The sequence below is a fragment of the Podarcis erhardii genome, assembly GCF_964252035.2.
Source record: "Podarcis erhardii genome assembly, chromosome: 2".
Taxonomy (NCBI): domain Eukaryota; kingdom Metazoa; phylum Chordata; class Lepidosauria; order Squamata; family Lacertidae; genus Podarcis; species Podarcis erhardii.
In genome coordinates, this window is record NC_138498.1 from 79,095,909 (window position 1) to 79,117,852 (window position 21,944).

General features: G+C 41.1%; 1 protein-coding gene and 1 long non-coding RNA gene across 5 annotated transcripts in view; one reads left to right on the top strand and one right to left on the bottom strand.

The window, feature by feature from the left end:
• The window catches only part of LOC309334389, an 84,689-nt gene extending 70,066 nt beyond the window's left edge, over positions 1-14,623 (top strand). The window contains exon 3 of the long non-coding RNA XR_014153069.1: positions 14,273-14,623. This is a non-coding gene — a long non-coding RNA (uncharacterized lncRNA). The remainder of the gene's footprint in view (positions 1-14,272) is intronic.
• The window catches only part of LOC309334376 (uncharacterized protein), an 84,738-nt gene that overhangs the window by 41,687 nt on the left and 21,107 nt on the right, over positions 1-21,944 (bottom strand). Inside the window, exon 3 of one of the 4 annotated variants that reach the window (XR_014153050.1) lies at positions 15,784-15,920. The exons of 2 other annotated variants lie outside the window; for them this stretch is intronic. Coding sequence is in view for 1 of the 2 variants with exons in the window: in XM_081848584.1 (XP_081704710.1) it covers positions 15,784-15,931 (148 nt within the window). In the remaining variant the exon portion in view is untranslated. Of the gene's footprint in view, positions 1-15,783; positions 15,932-21,944 lie in introns of all 4 variants that reach the window. One more of the 4 variants, XM_081848584.1, reaches the window with a different exon arrangement.

A 21,944-nucleotide genomic window follows, 5' to 3' on the forward strand; every position in this document is an offset into this window, starting at 1 on the left:
TGTCATTCATTCTCCATCTAAAGGTTCCAGCTGTTGTCAGTTTCATTTCCATCTTGACAGCATTGTGGTCAGAACAGGTCTTTGGGCAGATTTCTATTTTTTTAACCTTCGATGCCAGATTACTAGAAGTCCATATTTGATCAATTCTAGTCCATGTCATTTTTGCTTCAGAGAAAAAGGTCCCCTCCCTTTCCAGAGGGTTCCTAGTTCTCCAAATGTCAATCAGGTCCATAGTGTCAGTCAGTTCAAAGAAAGTCTTTGGTAGTCTTCCATCATTAGATATTGTTTGTCTTTGGGCCTTGTCCATGTTTGTGGAGACGACTCCATTCATATCACCCATCATTATGATTTTAAAATCCAAAAAGTCCATTAAAGTCTCGTGCAACTTCTTGAAAAATTCAGCCTTCCCCTCGTTTGGTGCATAAACTCCAACAATCAACATCTTTTCTCCATAAATTTGAATTTCCACTGCCAGGTATCTTCCTTGGTCATCCTTAAAAATCAGTTTTGGTTCAAATTTTTCCTTAACATAAATCACAACTCCTCTTTTCTTAACTCTATCTGATGAAATAAATTCTTGTCCTAATCTCTTGTTTATTAAAAGTTTTCTATGTATCCTGGCAATGTGGGTTTCTTGTAGGCAGATTACATCTAGATGTTCTTTCTTTAATAGATGAAATACTTGGCCCCTTTTTCGAGGGTGGTTCAAACCATTACAATTCCAGCTGTAGAGTTGCAGAGACATTTTTGTTATTGGGTAGCTCTTCCACCGACTGCACCAAGTTGTTGTTCCTCCTCGGTCGGTGCTCGGTTCAGTCCAAATGATAGATTTGAAATGTCCGGTACTTCCCCCTCACTAACAGTTCCTTTCTGAAGATCCTCTTGGTTTCTTTCCAAAAAGAGTTCTTTATCCTGGTTTGATTTTATTTTAATTTTCTTCCCTTTAAAGTTAAAGGACAGCCCTTGTGGAAATTCCCACCTGAATGGGATATTATTCTGTTTAAGTAGATCAACTAATTCTTTAAATTGAGATCTAACCTCCAAAAAATATTTAGGAATATCCTTGAAAATCTGGATCTGAGAATTTTTAATGACCAAGGCCTTCTGGAAATGTAGGTTCAGTATTTTGTCTCTTTGTTCCTTTGATCCCAGGGTAATTAAACAATCTCTTGGCTTCTTCCCTTGCTTCCTGCCAATCCGAAAGGCTGAGGTTATCACAAATTCATCTTCTTCTCCATCTAGCTCATCATTCCAAAAATCTTGAAATTTATCTGTGAGGAATTCCCCAAGCTTGTCCTCTTCCTCTTCTGGAACCAGTCTTAGTTTCAGGTTCTTGCTTTTCCTTTCCAGTTCTAGTAGGGCTAATGCTGTATCATGTTCATGTACTTTTTTTGCAATAGGCGCAAACTTTCCTTTGGTTTCTTCGGCAGTAGACCTAGCACTCTCAGCTATTCTCCTTGTTTCCGTAGACTCTTGAACCAAACGGTTTATAGAATCTGTGTTAGATGAAATTGTTGTTGTGTTCAGGTCTAATCTTGTTGTCAACTCCGTCAGTTTCTTAGAGTTCTCTGTAGACTGTTTAGTAAGTTCTGCAGATTGCTTGGTGAGTACTTCTAGTGACTGATTTATTTTGAGCAGAGCCTGTGTCATTGACTCCATTGATGCTGCTGTTATTTTTTCTTGTGCAGCTGCTGCTCCTGATAAAGAGCCTCTTTTTTGAGCTTGTTTTTGAGCCTGCTTTGTTTTACTTCTTGTTGAAATCTCTTCTGGCGGGTTGCTCATAACTCAAGGTCATTCACACAGGAAAGTTGCAAGTGGAAAGTCCCGCTGGATACACCGTAATGCAACTAAAGCCCTCTAGAGGGGGAAATTGTAACCATCCAAAGTCACCCACAACAAAGAAACAGAAAGTCCAGGGGCAAAAGTCCCACTAAGAGTCTTTAATTTGTAGCACTTTACTGTTAAAATTGTAATCCACCAAAGTCCCGTTAATATGTTTCAAATAAGTCTTATTTTATAACCACTGTCCTTTGACAGCTCACTTGACAGTTCCTTTTTCAGGCGATCGCTGCTCCGGCAGCCTGACCAGAAGTGTCGGCAGCAGAGGTTTTTTATTCCTTATCCCTTTCTATTGCAGGTTAAATTAATTCTGTTTCCTCCCCCCCTTCCCCTGCACTACAGGGGGGAGATCCTTTCGATGTCTGGTCTAGTAAAAGTTAAAAAGAAAGTCCATTTAAACACAGCTCGGTCTTTTCATTGCTCCGTTAATCATGCAGATCCGGGAGGCTGACTTCCTTAATTTTTACCTTCCCGTTTTCAGCCAAATCTTCTGGATTTTTAAGTCCCGTTTTAATTTTGCGTTCTTACTCACGGGTATTGTTGTTGCCAATCGTTAGTTTCAGAAAGAAATCGGCGCTCTCCGTTAATGGCGACGCGGCTTCACTCCGTAAGCTGGGTAGCGATCCTCAGCACCGCGCTCACCCCGATGCCGCTCCGGAGCCTTTAAAAAGGCTCTTTCACGATGCCGGGGGGGGCGCAAAGGTGCCCACCGAATCTCCTTGCTCACAGGCTTCAGCGCCTGTGATTTTAGGGGTCCCCCGCTTGCCGTAGCGGGTAAGACCCGAACTTACGGAGCAGTCCTGCCTCGGAGCTCGAGGCTAGGACCGCCATCAAACGCTGGCGCCGACCGGAAGTCTGTCAAAACATTTTCATGTCTTGGAATTGTTCCAAAAAACAGTCCATGGAGGATGCGCCACCTTTGCCTGTCCCCACTGGAACAGGTTTCTGTAGGAGATGTGCTTGAGAAGCCAGCCTGGAGAAAGCATCTTCCATCAATCTCAGCTTTAAAAACAGATTTGGGAAATGATTCAGAGAAAGTGTTAATGCATGTGGGCTTAAAGTGGGTAGTGGGGTGCACACACACAGACCCTGCCCACAACATCCCGACTTTTTGCGTTTTGAATACAAAGGTCTGAAAGGGAATTCTGATTGCACTCAGCAGAAGCCAATCAGGATTGAAAAGGAGGCTCCTAAACATGTTTGACATGCAAAGGTTGAAGTGGATCCCTCTTGTACCTGTCAAAGGCATTGGAACATGATTCTTGTTTGCATCAATTCAGCGGGATTTTAATCCACTGTAAAGCTCTTAGAAAAAAGCCAATCTGGAGAACCTATTTATTGTTATTTGCTATTTAATTTATAGCCTGCCAAAGCTTCCCAGGAATGTTGCACAAGAATTCCTCAAATACACACAACTATGCAAAGACCAGAAAACCAACAATATTATTGAAGCAGAAATTTAAAATAAAATAACAAAATAAAAAGGGAAACCCGGCAGCAACTTATTTCTAGGTTATTTCTATAGTGCTTTTCTTGCCAGAGATCAATAAAGAAAATTTGCTTACTCAAGGGAGCTGGAAAAAATGAAAAAATGATCTCTTTTTAATATTTCTTTCTGTGGTATTTAGGGTGCAGAGGGAGGCTGAGAAAACAGAATAAAATTAAAGAATTGGTTGGTTCCAAGATTTACCTCTACCAGCAAATAATCATTTAGCTTGGGTTGCATCACGGCAAGTATTCAAAACATGAGATAATGATGGCAAAACATGTAGATGTACCAGTGCAAATAGCTTAGAATCCAGTTAAGTGCCCTATTTGTGCTGTATTTGCACATCGCTATCCTGGATACCACACTGTCTCCATATACCCTGCCCAGGCTTATGCCCTGGAGAGGTCACGTTCCAGGATACAGGGTTGTTTTTATCCAGTGTCATGGACTGGCTCGATGCCGAGGAGTGGTGGGAGGCACCATCTGGGGAGCCCCCAGGGGAAGAAGGCTCAGAGCTAGGGGACTGGTGGTGGGTTGACGATGAGTGGTTAGAGGGAGAAGCAGCAGCAGACTGGGAGGAGCAGGTGTCGGAAGCTGAAGAAGCAACAGGGTTTAGTGAGCAGGAAGACGCTGTGGCAGACAGCAATTCTGATTCAGAGGCTGGAGAGGAGTGAGATCAAGAGATAGAGATCAGGCAGGCTGCCAAAGAAGCCAGGGTGTCTCCCCCTCCTCCTACAATCAGCTCCCCTCTCCCCCTGGTCTCCCAGGACTAGAATAGGCATGAAGGGGGAGGAACAGAGATAGATGCATCGATGGAGTCTCAGATTGCTGGGGAAGGAACTGAGGAGGAGGAGACTTAGAGAGCTGTGGGAAGGTAGGGACTTTCAGTCCCCACAACTGCCTCATTGGGGCAAGATCTACTGAGAAGAGTTGCTATGCTCACTAGGCCTGGCCTCTGGAACTGTTTATTTCTTTGAAAAAAGGGTCAACTTCACTGAGATTGTATGAGTTATTACTAACCTGCTCCTGGTACCAGCCCTTGACATCCATTGGATCTCATCTTTTTAGAAATTAACCATTGATTTGCCCTCAAGTAATTCCTAAGCACTTTCTGGATTTGGTACATCATTAAAATTTTACTCACACTATTGCATAAGCAACTCTTCATACATGCAGCACCCGGCAACTTAAAATTAGTGTCACTCTTCATTTTCAATGAAACCCTACCGAGTCATTAAAGGATTATGATGCTGTTTTGCTGGCTTCGAACAGGACAGTCTTATCAAAATTCTATGACAGCAGGCTCAGCAATGCTACATTTGTTCCCTATCAGACTAGCTACTTGGTTTAATCCTCTTTTATAGGAACATACCTTAACTGCAGCTGGACACCCCCACACAGTCACACAGTGAAAACTCAGAGAAGAATGGTGGCAAAATTGCTTCCTTTGCATCAGAAATGGTTTATTGCTGCTTTCTTCAGCCATGGTCTCCTAAAGCAAAGGCTAAATGTACCCAACCACATGTGACAGCTACACAGCCACTTTTGATTTCACCCTGAATAACTTTAGCTGATGAATCTCCAGTTGGCTTTTCAAAGGAGTTTTGCATTACAAGGATTTCACGTCTATAATTTTATGCACTGGTGAAACCCTTGCTGTGACTTACCAATTGCTTTTCAAAAATCTGAACTAAATCCATAGACATTACACTGAAAATGGCCCTAAGTATTTACTTCTTATTTCACCTGCTTCTTTTTTTAAAAAAATGCAAGCAAGTTCAGAACATCTGAAAGATTGAAAGATTTGTATCTGTTAAGGAAGGTAAACACCGGCATTTCTCCCTGCAGACTTTTTCCAGATGTAATGAAATACTTTTGCTTATCTCTGGAGGGCAAGCAAGCGTGACAGCTCTGTTACAATTAATCCAATCTTGTAAAATGAGTTTAGTTACAGGTAGCATTTATTGACTGTAAGAACATGGCTCCCAGGGGCCTTTTTTGCCACAATGGAATCTTGGTACTTTAGGAAAATAGAGAGATGGAAATCCCCTACTTGTCAGGGCTCCTTGAGTAATTGTGCGAAAAGAGTGACCCTAATACACTATTGCAAAGCTTTAAGAACACATACCACCACCCCCAACATATCAACGATTTTTAAACAGGCCTCTTGGTATACAGTCAGGGCCAGTTCAAAACATTTTGCTGCTTGAGGCAAAACAGAAAATGCATCTGACACCACAGCCTCTTCCTCCACCTGAGGCAACGGGAGGCAGCCTGGAAAAGCCCTGGAGCTCTGAAGGCATAGGGGGAGAAAAAGGAGGCTTGAGATGAGCAGGTAGTGAAAAGCCGAACACTCCTTGGGGGGCTTTCAGAGTGGTACCAAGCTCCAGCTCCAAGGCTGCAGCAGTGGAAGCACCTTCTGCTCAAGGGGAGACTGGAATAGTGGTGGTAGTGGCAGCTCCAATTCTCAGCTGAAGGAGCAGCAGCAAAGGCATGCAAGGAATGCCTCTGGCCTTCCTCTTCAGATCTGCCACTTCTCCCAGCTGCCCCTAGCCTGCTACCTAAGTCAACTGCCTCAACAAGGCTTCTGAGCCCTGCATTCAGTTTTGTTAAGCAGCAGGTGGACAGAGCAACCCTAAGACTACATTATGAGCTTGCTGCAGGCAGAGGGCCCAGATTGAGACTCCTACCAGGCACCCTCATAGGTTTAGGATCCAGAAAATCTACGGCCAGCTCAGTTTTGCACCCACTCTGCCCCATAATCTCATGCTTCGGGTGCCTTCCCTTGGCTCCTGCTGGTAGGAACACTGCTAATGTCAGTGTTGCTTCTGCCACTCTCTCCATAGTTGCACCAGGGGCCTCAACAATAGCAGAGCTTCTCTCTGCCAGCAAACAGGCTGGTGGGCAGAGACATCCACTCAGTCCTAGCCCCCTCCAGCAGCATGGATTGTGTGTTAGGACTGTAAATCAATGTTAAGAATGTTGGACTTGAGAGAAATTGACAGCTCATTGGGAGAAAAGAAACTACCCCCCCAAGAAAAAGTTTGATTCTCCTTAGCCCAGGACACTTTAGTATGAATCCTAAAGATACCAGATGAACCTCTCTGCATGAACAATGAATCGGGTTAGCCAATCCATGGACACTGCTAAGTCAGATTTTTACCAGCTTTACTATGTGAATGGCAGCCATCAGCGTGGTTGTGTCAGATGAGGGCCCATGGGGATAGCCGTGGGGAAAATTTAACCACATCAGAGCCAAACCACAGGATCCTGTCCAGCTGTGCAAAGAGCTTCCATGTGAGAGGCTACATGTTATTTATTAAATATCATTTCTGAAAGCATAAGATCTCTTAGGAATACAGAGAAGCAAAAGTGTTTTATTGGTGTTACAACCTGAAGCAGTTAATGCTGTGTACATCCTCCTCATGTATGTGTTTAATAGAAAATGAGTGTTTTTGATTAAGGTAACAGACCTCATCTTTTTTTTAAAAAAAAAAAGGAAGGTGAAATATACTCGGAGTCGAGTGTGAATTTCATGCTCTTTATTCAGCTCATAGTAGCAATGAATGAAATTTTCCCCAAAACATCTAGCTATATATACATTATTTACACAATGGGCCCCGCGTGATTGGCTAATTCCAGGCTGCTCCTGTAGGCCACTCAGGTTGTGGATTCACCTCCTCCAGAAGCCTGATTGGCTGCTCCTGCAGGTTGCTGATTCCACCTGGAGCTGGATTGGGTGCCTCCTGCAGACCAATCAGACTGCTGAATTCTGGATCCTATTGTTCTAGAATTCAGCTCAGTACATAACAGAAGGTGATCTGCATATCTACTTAATAGTTCCCTACTTCCTTGTGCATTGAGCTCCTTGCCTTTGATTTGACTCTTGCAGTTCTAAAGAAGCAAATCAAGTGTGCCAAGACGGTAGCAGTTTAGACATGGTGCTGCTTAAGGATTATACTGCTAAGATCATCACTGTCTGTTATCTGTGATACACGAAAGTGCAAGCAACATCTATTCTCAAGCAGCATATCTCTCCACTACCAGATACTGGGCACTAACCACAGGATGTAGCTATCCCCATCATCCTTACCTTGTGAATTTCTCTAGGGCTGTGCTAGCCCTAGAATGCTGAGCTTATGGTCCCTTGTTCTGTCCCGCCATGCAATATTTAAGTTCTTATATAAAAGTATAAACGTTTCATTTGTCACAGATATGTGGCCATTCTCATCGACTTCTTCTACAACTATCTGGTCCAACGGCTTTCCACAAACACAACACTGAAATCAAAAGACTGTTCTCTAACTTCCTTTTCAGAAGTGTTTTAATAAAGCATGCCATTTACTGCTCCTACCTGCCTCCTTCTATTGAACAAGTAAGCATGTACCCCTTTTCCCTGTTCTTCGGCTATTCACAGATTTCAAATTCATCCCAGAGCTGTTAAACAATAGTTTCCCCCTCTAGAGAGTTCCCTTGTGAGAGGAACATGAGTCTGAGGCAAATGGCAGCGTGGGCGAACTCATTAGATGACAGTAACAATGCAATATGATGTTACTGACAGGTATTTCAAAACATCTTTCCTACATTGTCTGCAGTCCCCATCCCATTTACTCCATAGCAACCTCACTAAATCCAGCAGGACTGGTTTGGGATAAGTGAACTGTCATTATCCCCAATCTCTCTGAGATCAGTGCAACAGAGAAGAGTTTGGATTTGATATCCCGCTTTGTCACTACCTGAAGGAGTCTCAAAGCGGCTAACATTCTCCTTTCCCTTCCTCCCCCACAAGAAACACTCTGTGAGGTGAGTGGGGCTGAGAGACTTCAGAGAAGTGTGACTGGCCCAAGGTCACCCAGCCGCTGCATGTGGAGGAGCGGAGACGCGAACCCGGTTCCCCAGATTACGAGTCTATCGCTCTTAACCACTACACCACACTGGCCTTTATGTACCGTATTTATTTAATTAATTTTATAATGAATGATTTTAGAGTGTTGTTTGTGCTGTACTTTTGTACTGTTTTATTGTTGTTAGCTGCCCTGAGCCCGACTTTGGCTGGGGAGGGCGGGATATAAATAAAATTTATTATTATTATTACTATTACTATTATTATTACTATTGTTGTTGTTGTTGTTGTTGTTATTATTATTATTTATACTCTACTTTTCTTCCACAGGATTCCTACAAGGTCCCCTTTACAGGTACCAGCTCTTCTAACCTTCAACAAGGTGGCTGGATCATATGGAAGTTTCAATTCACGGCATGCTGTACACAAAGGGTTGTTTTCACTTCTCAAGGATAGTGTGCCACTTCAAACAAAGACTGAATATTCTTTAACTATACTACTTTACATGATTTTCTCTGAAGCACCCCACATTTTAAACCAAGGGCACCACATAAACAGCTAATTGTGAGGGCCACGCCATTTTTGAGAAGGGATAAGATGAACTGGTTTCATTGCCTCCCTCCTTCTGTAACAAGCAAAATCTTTTGTTCAAGCTTATCTGCAAAACCCAGAAATGGCTGTCTGTTTCATATGCACAACCAGATTCTTGCTATGTGGTACTCAATAGCAATCCTTTTGTTTCTCTTGTTGCTTGTTTTGTGGGTGAGATATGTAAGGGTGCTGTTTGTGTCGTAGATTTCCATGTGTTCTAGAAACCAGAAAGGAAATTAATGCTGTTCTCTCTCTCAGCATGCTGTGTCCTTTTGTGCAACAGTCTGTAGTTGCGTGTTTGGCATCAACACCTAATTTCATAAGGCTTTCAATAATACTAGTTAGTCAGAGTAAATTGCATTTAACAGATTTCATTGCATATTATTATCACACAGAAAAGGCAGTGTCTGGAAATATTAAATTATTGTTCTTTCGAAAAAGAAGAAGAGCTGGGCTAATGGAATATACATATTCAAAGGCAGATGCAGTGAGATAGCTGTCTAATGTGTGCTTTGTTTATTCATGGACCTTACTATTGACTTCCTAGATTGTAATATGCACGTAAATGTCAGATCTGAATAAAAATTTGCTGTTCAAAAGAGGCTATACATTTCCAAGCATGACAGAGAATTCTGAATAGATTTATTTACAGGTGAAAAGAGATAAATTTGACCAAATATTGAACTACTGAATGCATATAGAATCAGACTAAGCCACTAATGTACAAATTCTGGCTCATTGAATAAATGAAATGTTTCTGACTTGAAGGTTAGATAAAAAGCAATATGCTGCTTGCATCTTGAGCACACTGGAAGACAGCTTCCTTACAAAGGCAAGTGTATGATAATTCCAAGCAGGTCCAGATGCAGGTTTGAGGAAACCCTTAGCAAGGCAAGCTGCCCTCTGGCAGGACCACTCTTCCCTTGGTGGACCCTGGCAGTGACAAGATTAGGCAGCAACACCAACAGTGCCTTAAACAAATGATGGTGGCACCATTTTAATTTCCCACAATGTTCCCAATGGAGCATCATCCTGGGACATTGTGGGAAATCAAATGGCAATGCAAGGAGCTGAGTCAGACTCCTGGATACCAGTAAAAATATAAAGGGATCCCTGGTGTCAGTGAGGAGCATAGCTGCATGGTCCGCTCCCAAGAATGCCAAGGACTCCAATATCATACTCTGATTCTTTCACATGATCTTTCAGGTGGTCCCCTGCATGTTGCACAAGCAATGTCTTGTAAGCTCGTTTGTGCAACAAATTTATTCTTTTGCTCTACAACTTGCATTATTTGATTTAAATTGTTTATTTTCTCCTCTAGCACAATCTATTTTATATATAATTTTCTCCTTGGATCTTTCAAAGTATTCCTGTAAGCGTAAATATAAATCTTCAGTTCTCAGTGGCATGTTTCCTTTACTACCTTTCTTCCTCATTCTACTGGACATACTCTGACTACCCCCCGCCCTTGTGCTTTTCGCTTTCTAATTATTCCATTATAGTTCTCATATGGTGACCCCCATTTTACATGCTAAGTTGGTCCTTGGTTAGATTCTACATCTGTCATTGATTTTTATTTTTTTACTTAATAGGATAAATTGATGAAGTCAATTTACCACCATGTTATCAAAGGCCTAAGTATATCTGCATTGTGTCCAGGAGGCACCATAACTGCAGCGAAGACTCCTTTATGTTCAAAAGATTGCATTGTATCAGTAAAAGGTGGTCCAATATGTATGCACACATTCATTGCACAACACGGTGCTCCTATCAATATTCATCGAACAGCAGCTGCTATAAATTATGCATTTCTTTTTTTAATTCCCCCTCCATGAAAAAGGATAAATCCTTTTCAGCCCACCTTTTGTATTCACATTCAAATGAAATGTATTATTCCAGAGAAATAAAACAGAATGATGCTTTTTCTAAATAACAGCACTGAGATCCTTTCACAAAGTCTTTGGGCTAAACCAGATCAGGGGTTTAGAGTACAAAAGGGTTTTTTATTATTATTGTGAGCCAGCTTCTGCTGACAGAAATTAAGGTGAGAACTTTCGAGCCAAAATGTGCCAAGCAAAGTGCTATAGGTATTGAGTTGAGATAAATTAAAAGGTAATCTGCAAAAGGCAAAGCTTGTGGAAAGCAGCTTTTTAGTAAGACCGCAATGGATATTTTCAATTTTTCTAGTTAAGAAAAGCATGACAGAACAATAAAGATAAATACAGGCAATGAGAGATTAGGGAGACATGATAAGAGCCCCAGGGACGAGGTCAGAGAGCTACACATTTTAAGGTACTATCTTTTTCAGAAAGGGGGCAGGATAGCAAGTAGGAATTGAAAGTCCCTGCAGGGGTGTGGACCTCAGCAGGTGCCCAGTAAAGTCAACTGAGAGTGAAGGCAAGTCAGAGCAATGTAAATGGATACATTGTGAAGAGTGTTGTGAAAAATCAAAGAGGGATGTGTTCTTTGACAATGCTGAGAATGTTCTGAGAAACTGAGAATTGGTTTGATTATTTTTCAAACGCTGGTGTTTTAGAATCCACTGTCACTCCACACCAAACCACATCCTGTACATCTTTAAATATTTAATAGTGTGTGTGAACTGGGATTATTCAAAAATAGCATGTTACTTTACTCAAGATAGGGTACTTTGTTGTGTTCATTATATAATAATACTTCAGATTTATTTATATGGCATTTCTCCTAAGTGCGCAGCATACTTTATATTGTTTCGTATTGTAACGGCCTGTAAGAAAGGCAAGTATTAGGGTCAAACCCAACATATCTTGGAGCACCATGCCATTTTTCTCTGCAGTTCTTTTTTTAGGACCAAAAACAGCATCTGCAGGTTGCCAGTTTGAGCTGGATACTATTTTTAATATTGTATGGTGATGTCATCAAACTTTTCTACTCTCCTGACTGGTGACTTCAGAGGACTGGTTAGTGGACAAGGGAGATATCTCATCTATCCTGGGGCTTTGCATCTGTCCCAGGCCTTATCTTAATGGCCTGCAAGGGAGTCCACCACCCTTATCACTATACTTTCTCACACTGCAATCTTATCAGAAGCCCACAGCCCCTCCTCATGACATAACACACTCCTAAACATAATGAACCCATTAAAGGTCACAACCAAGAAGGATTGATATTAACTAAGCAGGTCCAGGATTTGATACAGATCCTGCATAAAGCACTGCGGAGTTAACCTGTTGAATGCCTCTCTCTCCTTGTAACATACCTTCCACATTTCCATTTTAGATGTTTATTCCTAAAGGGATTTTCTTGGGTTCATGTTTTTTTTACAAAAACAAACAACTTGTGCCTCTTAATTCTAAGCAAACATTATTTAATGTCTCAATGGAATGTTACTTATAGTCAGGTTAAAAAATTTCTTGCAAGCAATGTATTTGCTAATTGTGTCTCCTTGAAAAGGATGACTCATTGTTTGGAATGGCTGCTTGCCCACCACCTCTCTTTATAGGACCTCTTAAGGGAGTTTATCATCCATTTAGATTATTATAAACTTCAGCTTCTCAAATCCTTTCCAGCTTTACATTCCAAATATGGGTTTTACTGTTATTGCATCTCCTTACTGCTCTGAATTATTAAAGATTATTTAAGATTGCAGCAGTGGTTCTTAATCCCTTAGCAATATGGAACATGCAGCTTATCAGATTGTTCTTTGGATATATTTTTATAGAGAAGTTGCCAAAGATTCCACAGTTAAGGCAGATTTTGAAATAAGAATGACAAATGGTTAACAACTTTAATACAGCTTTGCTGTACAAATCTATTGTAGGATTTTCCTTGTCAAATTTCATACTAATCATCATCATTATCATTATCATTATCATTAATTCATACATTCTTGAGTTGTTATGATTCTGTGATGGGCCATTGGATTTCAAAAAGTAATTTACGAAGTATATTGAGAAAGAAAAAAGAATTAAAAACTTTTACTAGTTCTGTGAACACAATTTTAAAGAGATTACTAGGATATTCAAATTCCGGTAGATGGGTTCCCCTAGTAAAGGCAGGTAAAATAGATCTTCGTTATCTCCATTTTCTTTGGATGATTACTTGTAGTCTATTTAAACGGACCTGCACAACATGGAACTATATTACTGAATTTACTGGAAAGATCCTTATCAGTTGAGTGACACATTACTGGAGCTGAAAGGGATATTGGACATTGAAACGGTAGTTCTTATCCACATGAAGTTAAAAGAGGACAGGCAAGGAAAGGATGAGAGTTGGGAAAGGAGTGGTATTGAGACTATGTTTAGTGAAATGGAAGATACTGGAATATGTTGGATCTGATTGACTGCAAAAGCACTTCTTATTTCTGTACAAAAGTACTGTATTGCCAGCCTAACAAAAACAAATATATTTGCCTACGTCATGAAATTCTTGATAGTATCTCACGGTATTTCTCACTTGCATTAGCTTTTGGCAGCAGTGGGAGATGATTTGGGCACCACTGGAAAATAATCGGCTGGAAGTCTGCTGGTTTGTAGATTACTGTATCTTGGCCTAATCCACTGCATAAGATTGTTGGGTAGTTAAAACCATCCTATTTGGCAGGATGCACTTGCAATTAATAAACAAAATGTTATTTTTGGGCGGTGGGGGAGGTAATTATAGCCAGAAATGGCATCACTTGCATTTTAATCAGAAATCAAACTAACTGCATGGCCAAATATTAGGCTATGTTCCGGCAAGGAACCTCTTTAATGTACAGGGATATGATATGTAGTGAGTCCTTGAGCAATAAGAAAGGCTATTTCATTGTGAATGGTTGATTCATTGTGTTGGGGGGGGGGGTTAAAGTAGACTATGAACATAAACTATATATTATAGGCAGTATGTTAATTTTTTAAGTTTGGGAAGGTCTGCACATGTTGAAAATGGTGCTGGCCCATATTGAGTACAAATATTACTGCTCCAAATGCAAGATCAAAATGTAACCCATGTATAGAGTCCTAACAGGGTTAGCCAAAGAGGTTTTGCCACTGGAAGCCAAGGACAGCACGATCCCATTCCCCATTCCATGTAGAAAAGCTGACTGGGCTTGCTGTTGGGGGATAACGCCAAGGCTGGTGCCTCCCTCCCAACACAGTGTTGCCCGGGATTCATCACTCCGGTCTCCTCTCACGCTGATGCGGCCCATATCCAAGTACATGAGCACACGACAAGCAGAGTTCAAACAGAAGCTTAGTCTTGAGGAGTAATATCTAAGCCTAATTTATTCCAAGTTAAATCAAACGTAACAGAACAAAGAGAAACATGGCTTCTCTCTCTGTCTTTCTTTCTCAGAGAGCTGCAAAAACAACAGCAATACAGAGCAGAAACAGCGTATATCAATTTCCTCTCACAAGACTCCAATAATCAGTGCTGGAATGTAAACGGACATGTGACATGTAACAGTCCCACACACACCTGCAGCACGGGAGGAATGGAATTCTCAACACTTGCAGCGGAACCTTACTTCAACACTTTAAATATTGCAGGGTCCTGTCTGCACCAGAAGACAGCAGGCGAAGTATGAGGATTGGCAACATGGTACACACACCAGTGCCCTCCAGTCCCACCCAGATGCTGCTCCTTGGTCCTCAGCACCTGTCCCTCGAACCAGCTGCCTCACCTAAAGGTTGGGTCAGCTCTGAGTTCAGAGGGTAAGTTTTCTACAGCAGCATTAATTGCATTCATTTTTCAGTCCTTCTGTTGTGATTCAGTTTGCCAAAACATTCACAGTGGTTTTGTAAACACATTCAAAAAGCTATTTCCATTCTTCTTCATTCACAGCTTCCCAAGCCTATTTCATCTCAGCAGGGTTTTCATCTCCCCTGGCTTTATCTTTTAGGCCTGCCCAGTTCCCACTTTGGCAATCTCTCTCTCTTTCTCTCTCTCTCTCTCACACACACACAGATACACACACAGCAGCCAGTATCTCAGGCAAAAAATGTTCATGTCATAAGGAGAACTTGATTGTTTTGCTACATGCACAGAACTATAACCTATGGTTTACTTAATAAGCATCTGCACTGCTTTGAATTCTGTATGACTGAGTCAAGGGCCAGGAATGACAGAATGAAAAAGCAATTGTTTCTCATTTTGTACCAGAATCTTCTTTTATAGCACTTATCAAATCTATCTTTGGTTTTTTGTTTAAGTGCTTCATCTCATATGCTTCAACTGTCCTGTTTATCAGGGGCAGACACTATTTTATGATCCCTAGTAAACCACAGCTCCTATTGCCTCCCACTTTCCCCCCACATTTTGGAAATACCTTGTTATATAGCTGGTCCTAGGCGGCTCACAAAGCAAAAAAGTACATCAAAACCACACCAAACCACGCCCAGATCACCCCATGTTCTGCTATGCTAATGGAGTTAATAAAGATGGACCAGACCAATTCAAAAGGATCTTTCTTTTTCTACCCATGGGCAACTCTTAACATTTGCAAAGTCATTTGCCATTCCCTTTGGTACCAGTGATCGAAATTCACTTTCTGAAAGTTTTTCAAGTTACATGCTATCACTGACTTTGCTGCTGTGGTTAGATGTCTTAATGGCTCACCATGCTTCAAATCTAAATAAAGGCCTATATATCAATTTAAAAGTGCCAGCTGTGGGGAGGGGTGGTCCTAGGACCCATGATGGAAGTGACTTCCGGAAACACCAGCATTCAACAAGCCCATACTTGGGGGCACGCCCCCCATATTACTACATATGTCCAGATTGATTGGCATCCCTGCCAACCTGAAGTAGAGTAGCATACATTAGGGACATTTCCCTCGGTGTAAGATACATCATTTATGTATCAATATTAGGAATTGCTCTTTCAATTTACCGTAGCAGATACAGTAAGCCCACAATTTGCACTCACTTTGCTTATGCAATCGTGATTGCAACCTTACACAGGTGGCAGGAGGGGAAATAAATAAAACTAATGCCAGACCAATGAAACCCACTGCTCTCTGTACTCCATTTATTTATTTATTTATTTATTTCTCACTTACTTGGCTTTGGGAAGACAGCACGAGAGCTCTGGGCTGCTTCCGGAGCCTTTGCGCCTCCTTCTGAAAGCCTGGTACCTTGGATGCCCAGTAAGCATGGCGACCCCCTCCTTATAACCTCTAGGAAGGAGGTATGAGGGCTCTATGTCACCTTGCAAAAGAGAGACAGTATCATAGAATTATAGAGTTTGAAGGAACCCTGAGAGTCATCTAGTCCAACCCCCTGCAATGAAGCAATCTCAACATGTGGTCCCCCACCCAATTTGCAACCATACTGGTTTGTGCTAGCAGTTTTATTGCTGCACCATCTTTTCTTTTCCCCCTTTTCCTGCAGTGATGAAAGAGCAAACAAGGTTCTTTGCATCTCCACTGTGTTAGCTAGAACTAGGATTTTTTCTCTCTCATGGGTATGTCCTATAATAAAGTTAGCTTTTTTATTTTCTGTACTCAAAGTCTTGGTGTAATTGTATTAAGGGTAACAAAACAAATTCCTTCCAGTAGCACCTTAAAGACCAACTAAGTCAGTTCTTGGTATGAGCTTTCGTGTGCATGCACACTTCTTCAGATATCTGAAGAAGTGTGCATGCACACGAAAGCTCATACCAAGAACTGACTTAGTTGGTCTTTAAGGTGCTACTGGAAGGAATTTGTTTTGTTTTGACTATGGCAGACCAACACGGCTACCTATCTGTAACTGTATTAAGGGTAAAGTGAGCTCCTCCTAGCAGGGATTTCAGTGCACAGTTCCAGCTTCTGCTGAAGCATATAAACTCCAAATGCTATCAACTGGCACCACAGCAAGTTCCAGTCCTGTATATCAACTGTTAGATCCAATTATAATTAGGCAAAAGCAAAGCAGATAATCAGACAAGTCTTTCTGGGTTTTTTTTTGCTATAAATAGCATTATGCTTACTATCTTTCAATGCCAAAAGCCATGTTTCACTGACATGCATGCTCCCTGATCAATAACTAGACCAGGAGCATTAGGTCAGTTCACATGTCATCTGACTGAGATGTCTCTCTGCATGGTACAGATGCAAGCTGGTAGGCAGGTCCAACTAGAGTAAATGGTTTCCCAGGCATCCTCCTCTGTATGTTAAATCTCAGTGTTTTCAGTACCACATTTTTAAAGCATTTGTAGTACATTTCACAACTTTGATATATGGTTTGGATGCATGGTTTATCCCAGTCATATAATAAATTTGCATGCATGGATCTGGACCACAACCACTCATGTGCACATCATTTGCTGAATCTACATTTTCCTGTAAGTAAATTCAAAACAACAAATATTTGCATCGTATAAGGTCAGTATTAACAGTTTTAGAAATGAAGCTGAATTATTTGCTGCAGCAGTTATGTGGATAATTGTGTAGAGACCAAGGGTAGAGACCGCTGTGCTTACATAAGACTCTCTGAAACCACTGGAGGTTTCCATGAATGGAATGGGGAGGGAGGCAATCCTCACTCATTCCTGTGATCAGCCATTGCAAGTTACAAACAAAAGTAAGCAAGGAAAGAGAAAACTGAAACTAAACTCTAGAAAGCCCCTGCCCTGCTCCCATATACATTTGTTAATCCCTAGTGGTTTGTGCTTCTCAGTACAGTGGGTGTTAACTGAATAATGTTGCTTATTCCAACAATTCCCCTAACAAGGGAGTTGTAGAAAAAAGGGAAAAATCTGTTCTTGGACCCTCTTCTGTTCATGGAAGCCCCTGCTGGTTCAAGAAAACTTTTGTGAATAGGACACCATCACACACAAAGGTGAAGAATCCTTATATATTGCATCGCTAACTGGAACAAATCTTACAAGATGCCCTAAAGAAGAATGCCCTAAAGAACATTGATTAAGAATTTACAGCAAGAAAAGTCAGTTCACTAGGGAGAAAAAAACATTAGCAGAAAATTGGGCTGTTATGGAAATTTATCTTGTGGTGATCCAGAATATTAAGGACATTTATTTCATGGTGACTTAAGAGTATGGCTTGCTCTAGGGATAGGTTATACCTGTGTTAAAAAGCCCCAAATGGTATAACTGATTTTGAATCACAGCCTTCAATAATAGCCCCTGAAATATATCTCACAGCAGAAATGCATCCCAGGAGAGAAATGCAACCAGAATATATTGTATTACAGTATGAAGTTAAAACAAAACAAATTCCTTCCAGTAGCACCTTAAAGACCAACTAAGTCAGTTCTTGGTATGAGCTTTCGTGTGCATGCACACTTCTTCAGATACACAGATACACAGTATGAAGTTAGATCTTCTTTCTGTCACCAAGTTCTGCTTTCTATGGCTGCTGACTCATAAAAAAAACACTACAGATATGCTTACTTTGAAATCCAACTGGATTCAATTGAATTTTCACTTAAACAACAAACTTAGGTTGCACAAATAATTGTTTCCACCAATCTTCAGTTGTGATTCCTGCACTTCAGGGGGTTGGAGGACATGATGACCCTTGGGGTCCTTTCCAACTCAACAGGTCTGTGATTTTATACTCATGTGAAAGATGACCACTTTCTTTTCTTTCCTTTTTTAGCAAAGCCATCACAGCATATTTATATAAACATATCTGCCCTAAAGACAAGAAAGAGCCCCGTGGGTCGGGCCAAAGATCCATCTAGTCCAGCAATCCATTCCCACAGCAACTGGTATTCAGAGGCATACTGTCTCCAGTGGATACAGATCAGAGCCATCATGGCTAGTCATCATTGATAGCTTCTTCCATGATTCTATCTGATCCCCTTTTGAAGCCGTCCCAGTTTGCAGCTATCAATACGTTTAGTGGGAGTGAATTTCCTAGTTTAACTGTGTGCTGTATGAAGAAGTATTTTCTTTTGTCTATGTTGAACTTTCACTGGATGGCTTCAGGTTCTAAGACATACTCTGCCATTTCAGGTACTTTTTCTTGACTCAGGAATTAGCTCTACGCACATACAGTACAACAATTAAAAGCTCAGTAACACCATAAAAGCACCATCTGTAGCAACATGGTAATACCCCTGAGCAAGCAGGGCTGTGTCAGGAAGTTGTAATAATCTTCTTATTTATAAATGGGTAGGTTGAGCAGTAAGCATGCAGCAAGTCTGTCTCTGCAGCATTACTGTACTCCTAAACCCAAGCTGAGCATAGCACATTTCATAGTGTTTCCACATTGGACTGAATGGGGCTTGCATAGGATTGTACTGTTAGAGAATCATAAAATTAAGAGGAAACAGAGGAAACATCACAAAAGCCCTGCTGGATTAGGCCAAAGGCTCGTCTCTGGTCCAGTGTCCTGTTCTCACAGTGGCCAGACAGATTTATTTGGGAAGTCCAAAATCAGATCTCAAATTCCAACAGTTGGTATTCACAGGCATACCGCCTCCAATGATGGAGGCAGAACATAGCCATTGTAGCTAGTAGCCTCATGTACCCCTGGTCTGTCATGAAGCCTGGTACCTAAATCCCCAGAAAGATTCCCAACTAACTCTTTTGGCTTCTAGGCAGCACATTCCATTGCCATATTTTTCTTTTAACTAAGATTTCCACTCCTAATATTCAAAGCAAATCTGTTCTTCTGCAGTACATCAGCATTTCATATCCCTCCCCCCCCCCAAGATCCTGAAGCTCTGGATATTGTTTGTTTTGTTAAACATGCCACTTAATTGCATTTCCTCACAAATCAAAAACTGACCGCAGGCAATGGGCCAACAGCTGAAATGAACCAATTATTTTTACATGCAAAAACCTGTCATTATATCATCCCCACCAGGCATGAAGGTTGTTGCTCTCCAATGTATAAGAAAATATTTAGTATTTCAGTACCAAAATATTGAAGAGGAGCTATGATGTTTGTGATCAGGAATATCCTCTGTAAGCCTTAACCTCCCATGTACTTCCATATCTATATCTATATCTATATCTATATCTATATCTATATCTATATCTATATCTCTATCTCTATCTCTATATCTATATCTATATCTATATCTATATCTCTATCTCTATCTCTATATCTATATCTATATCTATATCTATATATCTCACAGATATCCTTCTAGGTGTAAAGGAGATACATGCTCATGAACTAATGACTTATTTATGCACATCAGCCCTTCAGCTGAATAGGACATATGTAGGAAAACAATAGCTAAAAAAAAAGAAAAAAGCTGCAGCTTTAAACTTCCTAACTTAGAGGTCAATTAGATTGATATCAATGGGACTTCCTTGTAATAAATTGACTTAGCATATGAAGGATGTAGATGCTGGGGCTGGGGCAGGAGATGCTTCTATCTGCCAGCAGACTCACAATTTAAAGGGGTGTGTGTGTGTGTGTGTGTGTGTGTGTGTGTGTGTCATACAGAGAGACATCTTTGAACAAAGCAACACCATTGCTAACATGGGTCCAAATCCTAACACACATATTCTTGAGTGCTGCTGATTTCAGTGCTGCCTGAGCAAATGTGTTCAGGTTTGAAACAATGGTTAAACAATGGACGCTTACCACATTCTGGGTTAGATGCCTGTTATGGCCTCTCACGCTCAGTCACCATCCCCAGGCAGTGAGAACAGAGTGCACATAGTAGGGCAGCTGGTAGGGGAATTTCCCCTGGCCACCTGGGCAGCTGGCTTGAGTTCCCGCCGGCTGCTGCAACTCAAATTGGCCAAGAAAACCTGCTCTTTAACAATCGATCAGAACAAGCTTTAATCTGTGGAAAACCTGCTTGCCATATGTTGCAATGTAGTGCTAAAGATCACCCCCAGGGGTGCACTCCATTGTCACTCAAGACAGATAGATACTAACAACAATTTTATTTATTACATTTATATACCACCTTTATCTTCCAAGGAGCTCAAGGTAGTGCACATAGATCTCTCCCCGCCCCCATTTCATCCTCACAACAACTCTGTGAGGTAGGGTAAGCTAAGAGATGGTGAGTGGCCCAAGGTCACCCAGTGAGCTTCATGGGTGAGTGGAGATTTGAACCCTGTCTCCCAGGTCATAGTCCAACACTAACCATTACGCAAAAAGGAAAGTAAAGGTGACATGATAGAGGTGTATAAAATTAAGCATAATGTGAATAAAGTAGAGGGAGAGAAAAGTCTCCCCCTGGAAAACTCAGAACAGTGAAAAGGAAGTACTTATTCACGTGGTACATTGTCAAACTGGAATTCACTATCCCAAGATTATGGACACTAACCTGGATTGCTTTAAAAAGAGGATTAGACAATATTCATGGAGGATAAGGCTATCAGTATCGGAGGTGATATGGCTCTGAATACCAGTTACTGTGAAATGTGAGTAGGGAGTGTTGTGTCCATGTCCTGTTTGAGGACTTCTTAAGGGCATCTACATAGTTGGCCACAATGGGAGCAGAATGCTGGGCTTGATGGGCCTTTGGTCTTATCCAAAGGGGCTCTTCTTCTGTTCCTACCATATGAATCATCAAATAGAAATTGTAGGTATGTATCCAAGGTATGTGAGTCATGCATAAGCACACACACACATGTGCGCACACACAAACACACTGATGTTTCTTGGATTTGCACATTGTGCCTCTATAATAGAGAACAGTGACACAATTTTCTGTGTTTTTCTGTAACATTGGGCAAGTTGTTGAACTTCCCAATCTGGCTATTGCTCTAATTGAAAAACAGAGAGATCTGAGTGTCAAAATATATTAACAAAACCAAGAAGTGCTATATATGTGACAGTTATATTAAAGGTCTCTGAAAGGTATCACTGAAGACTCTGAGGATATTTTACACAACTCAGCAACCAAAGATTAGTGCTGCCCTTGCAATCGCAAGTGATTAGCTGCTAGGACACGGTCATGCTTTGGGACTGAAAAAGCAAGTGCTAATTGTGCTACATTATTCCCTATTTTTTATTCACATACATTTACACAACAGTTAATCTTAATGAATATCTTTAATTAACAAGTTTGCCATTTCATTGTGTTCCATTGTAACTTTCTGATGTGCTACTTAGTGACTGAAGTTAAAATTCCAGTGTTTGTTTAGGTTTAAATGTGTCTGCATGAGCAGCAATCTACAAAAAGTCTTAACTATGCCACCCGTCTGGTGCCAGCAGCTAGCTGTGCAAGCCAAACAGGTCATTGCTCCACCTAGAAATTCTGCAGCTGAGGAAATGTAGAGTTGAATTTTAATGTGTTT